Here is a 12,682-nt window from a genome sequence, read left to right as displayed (position 1 = left end):
AGCCCCGCCCTAAACAGTCCAAATGAAATGTGTTCCCATGGGGGCAGTAGTTCTTCCATGTACATCAACCCTCCTATTACCCCTCCCCCACATCCTATTATTGTGTGACCAATACCATCCAAATAATTTTTACTTTCATTTCCCAAAGTTATCCGTCTACAAGGAGACCTGTATAGATCACATGACGCCACCAATGAGGATGGAGCAGGACCGGAGTCACATGACTGAGAAGATACTAAACTTCACCCTGGAGATCATCTACCTGCTGACCGGAGAGGTGAGGAGGATTCTGGGAAGTCACATGACATCACTCTTATCTCTAATAATAATACAGACCTGACCGGAGAGGTGAGGAGGATTCTGGGAGGTCACATGACATCACTCTTATCTCTATTAATAATACAGACCTGACCGGAGAGGTGAGGAGGATTCTGGGAGGTCACATGGCATCACTCTTGTCTCGTCTGGTCAATAGGCCGTGTTCTTATTGTAGACACTTAGATGATGTCAGATGATTGATGTTGGTTTATCTTTCTCCTGATCTGTAGGATTATCTTGTAGTGAAGAAGTCTAGTGGGGAGCCAATCTCAGGAGGATGGAACAGAATCCAGAGCCCCACCATGGTGCCTCCCCCTCCTTCTCCCATACCAGAGAGGAACAAAGAGCAGAAGATCCTGGAACTGACCACTATGATGGTCCATCTACTGACAGGAGAGGTGAGGAGGATTCTGGGACATTATCCAGTAACAGACAAGGGGTGTGTCTGGATGGTGACTGTATCATTGTGTGTGTCAGGTTCCTATAAGGTGTCAGGATGTCACTGTCTATTTCTCCATGGAGGAGTGGGAGTATTTAGAAGGACACAAGGATCTCTACAAGGACGTCATGATGGACAATCAGCCGCCCCTCACATCACCGGGTAAGAGGAGACTTTATTGTACAGGAGAGAGCAGTACGGAGGCTCCACCTAGATCCCCCATCATCTGATAAACACATAGAAACAATGTATTCAGTCAGTGTGTGTGTGTTTCCTACAGATGGATCCAGTAATGGGAACCCACCAGAGAGATGTCCCCGTCCTCTGTATTTCCGGGATTCCACACAGGAAGGTCACACCATCCCCCACCATCATCAGGTAGATGAGGAACAATTATTGGTGGTTATGATTTATACACAAACATGTTTATTATAATGAATGTTTTATTCTATATTCAGAGTGGAAACCTCGGGGATGATAATATTGTTGTTAAAGAAGAGTATAAAGAGGAGGATGAGGAGTATGGAGGGATGGAGGAGTTATCAGAAGGACACAAGGATATGATGGAGCCACCTAATACCAGGAACCCACCAGAGAGATGTCCCCGTCCTCTGTATTCCCGGGATTCCACACAGGAAGGTCACACCGTCCCTCAATATTGCAAGGTTGGTGGGACGGAGATTATAAAACACAGACTCATGGAGACGATGTGTGGATTTCTTACGTGATGTCACAATAATAAAGTTTATATCTTACAGATGATATTCTCTCTCATTCTCTTGGTTTAGAGTGGAGATCCAATCGATATAGAATTTGAGGTGAAATCAGAAGAAGAAGAGACGTATGTGAGGGATGATCAGCAGTCTATGGAGGAGGATGGAATAACGGGGACATTTATAGAGGAGGACACTCCTACAGAGATCAGCACAGGTGGGTCATTAACACTAAATCCATTCCTCCACCCATACTGCTCACTGATTGGTCCAGAGTAGGGCGGGGACTGGGTGATATCAGCCTGTAATCCCCTGGTCACTTTCCTGAGCTGTGTTCCCCGTCCTGTATTCCTGTATTTCTCTTGGATATTCTTACTTCTCTTTGTTGCAATAAAATGTTGATTTTTGGGATAGACGTTGCTCGGTCTAGGCACCTGGGGGATGTTTTGGATATTGACAAAAGGGGGACCTACTCAATATTAGGTGGATGGTTATGATTTATGGTCGATCTGTGTATTGTATGGTACATACTCCTGACCCCTGCACTATATACTCTATGTTGTACATTACATACTCCTGACCCTCGTCCTATAATCCCCTCATCACTGTCACTCCTATAAAAGACAGTTCTCGTTGTTTCCTCACTCTCTGACTAAGGTCCATGAATAAAGAAATGATCTGGTAGGAGATCAGAGGACCCATTTACTAGTTACCTTGAGGGGGGAATTGTAAGATCCTCAGAGACAAAGCTGCCTGATGTGGGCGGAGTCCTGGTTTAGGGGAACCAATCAGCTCATGTCTAGTAATAATCTTTGTGTTTCTATTTTAGTAGATGGACGGGAGATGAGGAAAACCTCAGAGGATTGTCTCACTTTGTCTCCAGACTGTAAAGTAGAAGATGAGGACATCACACAGTATAGTCCAGGAGAAAACCCGACTACCTCAAATGTCCATCCGGCACCACACAGTGTAGATGGACCATCGTATTCCTCTTATCCTGAGGAACCTCAGACTGTGCGGGACGGTGCCGGACCATCGTATTCCTCTTATCCTGAGGAACCTCAGACTGTGCGGGACGGTGCCGGACCATCGTATTCCTCTTATCCTGAGGAACCTCAGACTGTGCGGGACGGTGCCGGACCATCGTATTCCTCTTATCCTGAGGAACCTCAGACTGTGCGGGACGGTGCCGGACCATCGTATTCCTCTTATCCTGAGGAACCTCAGACTGTGCGGGACGGTGCCGAACCATCGTATTCCTCATATCCTGAGGAACCTCAGACTGTGCGGGATGGTGCCGTCCTTCCAACAGCTAAGAGGTTTCACTGTACTGAGTGCGGGAAGTGTTTCAATTGTAAAAGCAATCTTAATGCACATATAAGAACTCACACAGGAGAGAAGCCATATTCCTGCTCTGAGTGTGGGAAATGTTTTGTACAGAAATCACTTCTTAGCAGACATTGGAGATCTCATAAGCCGAATAGTCCAGAAGAAAACTCGGCTGCCTCAGATATCCATCCGGCACCACACAGTGCAGCTGGACCATCGTATTCCTGTTCTGAGTGTGGGAAATGTTTTTCAAAGAAGTCCAATCTTTCCACACATCAGAGATCTCACACTGGGGTGAAGCCGTATTCCTGTCTTGAGTGCGGGAAATGTTTTTCAAAGAAGACCAATCTTTCCATACATCAGAGATCTCACACTGGGGTGAAGCCGTATTCCTGTCTTGAGTGCGGGAAATGTTATTCACAGATGTCCCATCTTTATACACATCAGAGATCTCACACGGGGGAGAAGCCGTATTCCTGTCCGGAGTGCGGAAAACATTTTTCACGGAGGTCGTATTTATATGAACATCAGAGATCTCACACGGGGGAGAAGCCGTATTCCTGTCCTGAGTGCAAGAAATGTTTTTCAGCTAGGTCCAGTCTTTCGTATCACCAGAGATCTCACACGGGGGAGAAGCCGTATTCCTGTCCTGAGTGCGGAAAACAATTTTCACGGAGTTCTAATTTATATGAACATCAGAGATCTCATACGGGTGATAAGCCGTATTCCTGTCCTGAGTGCGGGAAATGTTTTTCAGCTAAGTCCAGACTTTCCTATCATCAGAGCTCTCACACGGGGGAGAAGCCGTATTCTTGCCCTGAGTGCGGGAAATGTTTTTCACGGAAGTCCAATCTTTACACACATCAGAGATCTCACACGGGGGAGAAGCCACTTCCCTGTCCTGAGTGAGGGAAATGTTCCTCGCTGAAGTTCTGTCTTCTTGTACATCAGGGCCAGATTCTCAAAGGACTTACGATGGCGCAGCGCCATGTACGCTGTCGTAAGTCCTAATCTGACCCGTCGTATCTATGCGTCTGATTCTTAGAATCAGTTACGCATATATATCCATGAGATCCGACAGGTGTAAATCTCTTACGCCGTCAGATCTTAACTGCATTTTTTTTTTTTACCGCTAGGTGGCGCTTCCTTTGAATTCCGCGTCGAGTATGCAAATTAGCTAGATACGCGAATTCCCGAACGTACGCGCGGCCGACGCAGTAAAGTTATGACGTTTACGTTAGGCTTTTCCCGGCGTAAAGTTGCCCCTGCTATATGAGGCGCAGCCAATGTTAAGTATGGCCGTCGTTCCCACGTCGAAATTTGAAAAAGTTACGTCGTTTGCGTAAGTCATCTGTGAATGGGGCTGGACATCATTTACGTTCACGTCGAAACCAATGACGTCCTTGCGGCGTACTTTGGAGCAATGCAAACTGGGAAATTCCACGGACGGCGCATGCGCCGTTCCGCAAAAACGTCAATCACGTCGGGTCACAGTAGTTTTGCATAAAACACGCCCCCCTGATCCAAATTTGAATTAGGCGGGCTTAAGCCGGCCGATTTACGCTATGCCGCCGCAACTTACGGAGCAAGTGCTTTGAGAATACAGCACTTGCCTGTGTAAGTTGCGGAGGCGTAACGTAAATTAGATACGTTACACCCGCACAATTTTACGCGGCTCTACGTGAATCCGGGCCCAGGGGTCCCACACAACCCTCGAGGTGTATTAGTGAGTGCGGGAAATGTCTTGTATATGAATGTTGCTGGACATGTGGGGAAGAAGCACACCCTGATATACACCTCAGATATACTCCATGGCTGATGTTCATCATGTAAGAAACAGTTCATAAGGAGATCAGAGATCACCAAAGACATGGATGAAGTGTTGTACCGTGTTGGCCATTGATAGCAGAATAAAAATAAAAATGGAGTCATTACCTCTCATTGGCTGAGTACATGTTGTGGTGGAAACTCTTGCAAGAGGTTTGTTTTCTCAAGTCGTCTTCCAGGACGAAACGCGTTAACCCCACCATTTAAAAGGTGGTCCTCTAGGCCTTTTAAAATAAAAATGGAGTCATTACCTCTCATTGGCTGAGTACATTTTGATATACTCCATGACTGCTTTTCATCATGTAAGAAACAGTTGATAAGGAGATCAGAGATTACCAAACACATGGATGAAGTGTTGGCCATTGATAGCAGGATTTTTAGATACATGTGATAAGCATTTACAGTAATGGTCGCCATGTGTCATAGGCATTAGCTCCATCTAGTGGCTGAAAGCAGTATTTTTCCTTTTTAAATCACTATAAAAACCTTCAACCAGCCAATTTTGTGCACCGCCCGCTAGATCACATGCACAGACCGACGTACATCGACAGTGGTCGAGAAGTAGTTAACGTACCCGTACATCCTCCCACTGAAGCCCTCAAAAGCATGTAGCGGTGCGACCTGTGATCGTTGTGTCTCTTGGACACCGCCAATGACAGATCGGGGTACAGGACCCCATTAATATCTGTACCAGTGTCACTGACATACCAGTACCTGATCACCGTCACACCAGTACCATGTGACCAGTGCAGCCAGTAATATCTGCATCAGTGTTAATGAACATACCAGTACCTGATCACCGGCACACCGGTACCATGTGACCAGTGCAGCCAGTAATATCTGCATCAGTGTTAATGAACATACCAGTACCTGATCACCGGCACACCGGTACCATGTGACCAGTGCAGCCAGTAATATCTGTACCAGTGTCACTGAAAAACCAGTACCTGATCACTGTTAAGAATGAGCGAACGGTTCGACTCGAGCATGAGTTCGGGCTGAAATCTGACTGTTTAGAAGTTCTCCGAACAACTGAATTATAGGTCCGACCATTTGTTCGGCCAACCGAACGACCACAATGCACTGTGCCGCCGCACAGTGCATTAAAAGCCCTGATTGGCTGAAGCAATGAAAGCTTCCTCCAATCAGGGCACAGAGCACTGTCGGAGCCATGATTGGATGCTGTTTCCGCACGTCAATCATCTACGCCTTATCCGCACGTCAATCATCTATGCCTCTTCATAGGAACGCCTACTCCCCGCCGGAGTGAGAACCCGGAAGCCGGGTGAAAAAGAACTATAAGACGGTATGTACAGCAAAAAAAAAAAAATACCAGCATACTGTACATGTCGGAAGTATGCTGGATGCAATGTTATATAATTGTTTTAGGGTGAACCTCCGCTTTAAGGCCTGCTTTATGCAGACACCATTCTTGCGACGCCACAGAATACACAAGTGGAGAGGGAGGAGGAGGAGTCTGGCAGTTTTGAAGCAGGGGAAGACATATGTCAAACCTTAAGAGATGGTTTTCAGTCCCCAGAAACCTTGGTAGTTGTAGGTGGCTGGGAGGAGGCAGTTCCAGATACTGTAGTCCTCAATGACCCCAAGGACTTTGCTTCTTATGCCTCTGCAAACTTGTTCTGCATGGACTCTCTTATTCTTCAAAGCCTGCGAAAGGACCCGAGAATTTGTGGAATCAAGGCAAAGGATCATTATTGGTTGGCAACCCTCCTTGGACGCCGTTACAAGGGGACAGTCTCTGAACTCATCCTGTCCTCAAAGAGAGCACAGGATGAAATATCTTGAGGACACCTTAAAGAGGAGTTTATGTAAAGCCTTTCCAGACTCTGGTAGGTTACAGTCTCATGGAAAAGCTAGTTTTGAGGCTTCTGTTGGTCAAAGAAGGAGCGGTGGAGAAGAGGGCCGCCTCAGTGATGCTTTTAAGACCTTTTTTAGTCCCCGCGCCCAGGGCTGTCAGCTTCCACATCCCATCAGCAGTGTCTGCATCACATGGTGGAAGATTATCTAGGGGTGAAAACAGATATGGAGAGCTTTCCAGTATATCGGTGGTTAGTGTAGTAATCCTTTACATTGGTTACCAATAGTGTTGCTCACGAATATTCGTATTGCGAATATTCGGCTCGAATATGGCATATTCGAGTATTCGCGATATATTTCGAATTTCGCGGTGAATATTCGCTATTCCGAATATTCGCATTTTTTCAATTTTATTTTTAAAACAGATCACATCCTATCGACGTCTAAAAGCATTGCTGGTATGATTAGAGACCCTGGGCCGAGTAGCTAAGCTGAGGCGATCCTTTTATGTTGCCGAATATAAAAAAAAAAAAAAATTGCGAATTTTCGCTAATGCGAATGCGAAAATGATTGCGAATTTTCGATAACTGTGGTAGGAGAACTCTGATTGTCTCTGATGCAAAAGGGGGGGGGGGCTTTGTGTATGTTTCTGTTATGAATATTTGTATGTTTGATATTATTTTTTTTTGTAAGAAGGAAAAAATTGCGCATACCTTAAAAAAAGGGGAGAATACAGCAGCAACTCAAAAATGTTATACAACATAAATTAATACAAGACAGAAAATGGAGTCGCTCTACAAGAATAAAAAATATGTCTAGTGACAAGACATGTGGGCAAATTATAAAATAAGCAAGCGCAAATAACTTGTGAAATACACAGTGAAACAAATATATAAAGAAATATATTCCCAATAATAGAAAAAGAATCTTTCATAAAAATGTCTTTGATATGTGAAGTGAAAAAAAGTCCAAAGCATGCAGCATGAACGTGTTCAATCTTCAAGGTGTTTGATTGACAAACGGCTGTGACAGATGGATAGAGTAAAGAATCACCACCAATGCAAAACACTTTTTATTTTCTATTGTAAAATATCACGAATATTCTGAGCCAATCAGAGTGCTCCTTCCGCATTTGCCGAATATTCGCAATTATTTTGTATTGTAAAATATCACGAATATTCTGAGCCAATCAGAGTGCTCCTTCCGAAATTTCGCCATCAATATCGCATTCGCATTTTGGGAAATTTCGATACAATATCACAAATATTCTGAGCCAATCAGAGTGCAAAATATCACGAATATTCTGAGCCAATCAGAGTGCTCCTTCCGCTTTTGTCGAAATTTCGCAATTATATTCGCAATAGCGAAATTTCGCAAAAATTTCATTTCGATAAAATATCACGAATATTCGAATTTAGCGAATATTTCTCGAATATTCGGCTATATATTCGTGATATATCGCGAAATCGAATATGGCGTATTCTGCTCAACACTAGTTACCAATGGGAGAAGGATGCCCTTATTTGAGTGGTCAGTGTAATGGTCCCTTAAATTGATGACTAATAGGGAAGGATCCCCTTATATGAGTGGTCAGTGTAATGGTCCCTTACATTGATGACTAATGGGAAAGGACCCTCTTACGTTAGTGGTCAGTGTAGTGGTCCCTTACAGTGGTGATCAATAGAAGAAGGGCCCCCTTATATCAGTGGTCAGTGTAATGGTTCTTTAAAGAGGTGAGCAATTGGAGAAAAACCCTCTTATATTACTGGTCAATGTAGTGGCCCCTTACATTGGGGGCTAATGGAGAAAGATACCTTTATATCATTGGTCAGTGTAGTTGTCCCTTGCATTGGTGACCAATTGGAGATGGACCCCCTTATATCAGTGGGAGAAGGTCTTTCTTACATTGTCAAGATTAGGAAGACTGTTCCCCTTACAGATCATTGATGTCAGTTGTTACTGAGAGATGGAAATTGTTAATTTCTCAAGGAACCCTTATAAACCTTTGGAGGAACCCTGGCTGAGAAAGGCTGGACTAGGCAGTAATATATTTCTCTCCCCCCTTGGTGGGAGTGGAGATGACCCATCTATAAGGATATACAGTACATACACACCCAGCACAAGGCCGTGTTCACACATTTTCGAGACGTTTCTCGGGGTTGCAGTTCCTCTGAGCTCCACAAGGTGGTGATCTTCTCACTTATACCCAGATAGGAAGCCTCTATGGAAGACAGGAAGTGATGTCAAGTACAGACAGGAAGTTCCGGGTGAGAGGTGAGTCGGGAGGAAATAAAGAGGAGACATCGCTGGAAGTGGCAGCAGAGGAGGTAATAAGATCTTATCTTCTATTTACACCCAGTAACCCCGTCATGTCCGTTCTCTTCCTCCATAGTCACTGTGACGTCTTTATTCTCCAGCAGATGATAATACACCCATATATAGTGTGGAAACCTAGATTAACCCCTTCAGGGGGAGAACATTCCCTCACTTACGGGGCCGGAACATTCTCTTCATATTGGAGATGTGTCACCTTCTCACCTTATCAGTCTCTTGTAGCGAGGGATGAGATTCAGGTTGTACTGAAAGGATGTACTTTTGCACCCTTCCTCCAAATATACTGACCCCTCCCCCACGCCTGACTACCTCCTCCTCTGCCCCTCCTGCAGGCCCGGGACTGGCGTGGAGGGTGATCAGTTCTCGGAGCTCCTCTCTGGTGAATGAAACCAGAAGAGACGAGCATTTTATCACTTCCAGGCTCAGAGCCGTCATTCCCCGGTCACTGTGGTCAGGAAAGAAGCTGATCAATCCCGAGTTGTACTTCATCAGCTTCACTGGGGTCCATAGGTGACGTTAGGGGGTCTAATAGACCTCTGATGTCTCCTTAACCGCTTGCGTACCGGAAAATGTCACTCCCTTTCTGCCCAGACCAATTTTCAGCTTTCAGCGGTGTCGCACTTTGAATGACAATTACGTGGTCATATAACACTGTACCCATGTGATATTTTTATCATTTTATTACACAAATAGAGCTTTCTTTTGGCGGTATTTGATCATCACTGGGGGTTTTATTATTCGCTAAACAAATGAAAAAAGAACGTAAATTTAGAAAAAAATATATATATATTTTGTTATAAAATTTTGCAAACAGGTAATTTTCCTCCTTCACGGATGGGCACTCATAGGTGGCACTGATGAGGTGGCACTGGTGGGCACTGTTGGAACCGCACTCATAATCGGGATACTTTCTCCCCGTGCAGCAACTTTGGCTCTCATATGAGGTCTCTCTGTCTTTGTAGTATATTGATGGAAGTGAATGGACAGCCTAGCTTTTATTCATACTATAGTGATGGGGGGATGTGTGGTGCTTTTAGTGCTCACTGTTTACCGCAAGGTGATGGCAGGCTGCGTACAGATGGGGCTCCAATAACGTTTCAGCAACGTGTATGTTGCACACCCATTGGTTACACTTATTCCCTCTAGGCCCAGATTCTCATACAATTACGTTGCTCCTGGGCAGCGTAACGTATGTGATTTACGTTACACCGCCGCAGGTTTACAGCGTTAGTGCCTGATTCTCAGAACACTTACCTGTAAACTTGCGGCGGTTTATCGTAAAAGCGCTCGGCGCAAGCCCGCCCAATTCAAATGGGGCGGGCACCATTTAAATTAGGCGCGATCCCGCGCCAAGCGTACTGCGCATGCTCCGTTGGGTAAATTACCTGACGTGCATTGCGCTAAATGACGTCGCCCCGACGTCATTTGCTTAGACGTTAACGTAAATGGCGTCCAGCGCCATTCACGGACGTCTTACGCAAACGACGTAATTTTTCCAAATTTCGACGCGGGAACGACGGCCGTACTTAACATTGGTTGCCCCTCATAATAGCAGGGGCAACTTTACGCGCCGCTTAAGCTACGGAAACGTCGTAAATTCTCAGCGTCGACCGCGCGTATGTTCGGGAATCTCGCGTAATTACCTAATTTGCATAGACGACGGGGAAAACGACGATGCGACTCCTAGCGGCGGGAAAAAAAATTGCATCTAAGATCTGACAGCGTAAGAGCCTTACGCTTGTCAGATCTAATGGGTATCTATGCGTAACTGATTCTAAGAATCAGTCGCATAGATACCCGGGGCCAGATTAGGACTTACGACGGCGCAAATGGTGTTGCGCCGTCGTAACGCCGTTGAGAATCTGGGCCTAGTGTTCTCCAGAAGTGTTACATCATATCTGTGACAAAGTAAATCTTGTTACAAAGCTATACCGTATATACTCGAGTATAAGCCAAGCCACCTAATTTTACCACTAAAAAATGGAAAAACTTATTGACTCGAGTATAAGCCTAGGGTGTCCATCTGCATGCCTCACTGTGCCTTTGTCGCACTATGCCCATGACTAGACTGACGTTTAACATGGGAGTCTATGGGGGAGGAGTCTGGAGATGGCGCGGTCAGTGTGGAGGAGTAGCTAGACGGAGGCGCCCGCTCTCCAACCCGCTCTGAGTACGGAGACTGGGGATGCATAGGTGCCGGATTCCCTGCTCCCTCCGCTAGGTCGTCCCCCTCCCCCTTCCCCCTCCCCGGACTGAAGTCCCTGGATCCCTGGTGCGGATCGGATCCTCACCCCCCTCACCCCCCTCGATCAGGTTAGCCTGACGCGTTACCTGTGGACACGTGGGCGGTGCGGCTTCCCTGGCTTCCCTGGCTCCGCTGGCTGATTGGGCGGCGGCGGCGTGCAGTGACGAGCAGTGACGAGAGGACGGAGCTCCGGGACAGCGTGCGGAGTGGGGGGGACGGAGATCTGCAGAAGTGAGTGGGGGACGGAACCCCCCTGTGGTAACAGGCTGTGCTGTGTCGCCCTCCATCGGAGTGTGTGGGCGGCTGAGCTGTTGAGGTGAGCCGCACCCCCCCGGGCTGTAGTATAGAAGAGGAGGCTGAGGGAAGGGGAGACACGGCGCCAGGCAACTCTGCAGTCCAAGTGAAATATCACATTAAAAATCTCACTGGAGAGGATCGAATCTGTGGTTGGCCCTACCAATGTCATCAAAAGTAGGTCCAGAAACATGGTCAAACACATCGCAGTAAAACATATTCCTCACTCTTCCTGCCTGAAAACTACCAGAGTGGTGAGTACATGGTGAGCTCATTGCATGGTGCAGAATGGTGAGTACATTGTCCTTTAATGAATTAAAGAACTAAGGAAAAATAAATAAGTATATATATACACATATCTCAATGGGACATTTTTCCAGAGGAACTAGCAACTGGACGGGACTGGCATGAAGACAGGCAATGACGTGATATAAGGGATATGAGTTCATTACTGCCATTTCCTATGTTTGTAGAGACGTGTTTATAATGATGCTGATAACCTTATAGCTTCGTTGGCGGCTCCCCCTTGACATTTCCCTTTTTTCCATTGGGAGAAATTAAAGATACAGGGAGAATTTCCTTTTTTTCTCTCCCCCTGTTCCCCCTTTTTTTTTTTTTTTTTTTTATTATGCAATATATTTTGAACTCTTTTCATATTATACTTCGGAATCTATAGTACACGGATGAGTTGGCAGAGAAACGTAACTAAAAATTGGCGGAGACAACGGTAAAAGCACAACATATAATATAATGAATCATACTATATAGCCCTGAAAACCAGTAAAAGGAGGTCATTGAGTGAGACGCGCACTGGAGACTGACAGAATAGAGGGGTTAATATACGCGCTTGGTGCTCCGAATATCTTTAGTACAAACCAAAGCTAAAGAGTAGAAATACTAAACCAATTTTAAAACGTGATACCAAAGGGTATTGTCCTGTGCAGTATACACCCCCCGTAAGTGCAAAGTGGTCTTTCAATAAAATTTGCTGTAAAGTGTCGCAGTTTTAACTCAGGCGCGGCAAGAAGCACGGGTAAGCAACCAGGTCTACTGTAGGACCGAGAGGGGGCGAAGGATGACCACAAGGGGAAAAGGAGTAAAAGGTGGGGCAATCCCAAAGGTCCCCCGCTTAAGTCAAAGCCCAGGCCCGATGTGCAAATTTGTGACCCATGGGACAAATGGAGATAATCAGCATATAGAAAAACCATCAACTACCCGAGGAGGCCAGGCAGAAAAGGAAAAAAAAAAAGAGAAGAAAAAAGGGGTAGCTAATATCTTGACAGACGCAGAAACACTCTCAGAGTCACTATCAGAGACTAGAACAGATCAAGATAGAGAAACAGACAAAGAAATAGACCTTGAACA

The 12,682-nt window shown here is 45.7% G+C and overlaps 1 protein-coding gene across 1 annotated transcript; it reads left to right on the top strand.

Moving 5' to 3' along the window:
- Nucleotides 1-3,142: 3,142 nt before the first annotated feature.
- On the top strand, nucleotides 3,143-3,810 carry LOC120909719 (zinc finger protein 25-like). The gene has a single exon (XM_040321445.1). The coding sequence runs from the start codon at nucleotides 3,223-3,225 to the stop codon at nucleotides 3,706-3,708; it is 486 nt and encodes a 161-aa protein (XP_040177379.1). The 5' UTR covers nucleotides 3,143-3,222; the 3' UTR covers nucleotides 3,709-3,810.
- The last annotated feature ends 8,872 nt before the right edge of the window (nucleotides 3,811-12,682 follow it).

Source organism: Rana temporaria, chromosome 8 (assembly GCF_905171775.1).
Source record: "Rana temporaria chromosome 8, aRanTem1.1, whole genome shotgun sequence".
Classification (NCBI taxonomy): domain Eukaryota; kingdom Metazoa; phylum Chordata; class Amphibia; order Anura; family Ranidae; genus Rana; species Rana temporaria.
Note: the sequence above shows the minus strand (reverse complement) of the source record. Positions and strands in the feature narration are given on the sequence as shown.

Bases quoted from the DNA above. Each gene is read 5' to 3' on its own strand.
- LOC120909719 (XM_040321445.1), top strand. From the start codon at position 3,223: ATGTCCCATCTTTATACACATCAGAGATCTCACACGGGGGAGAAGCCG.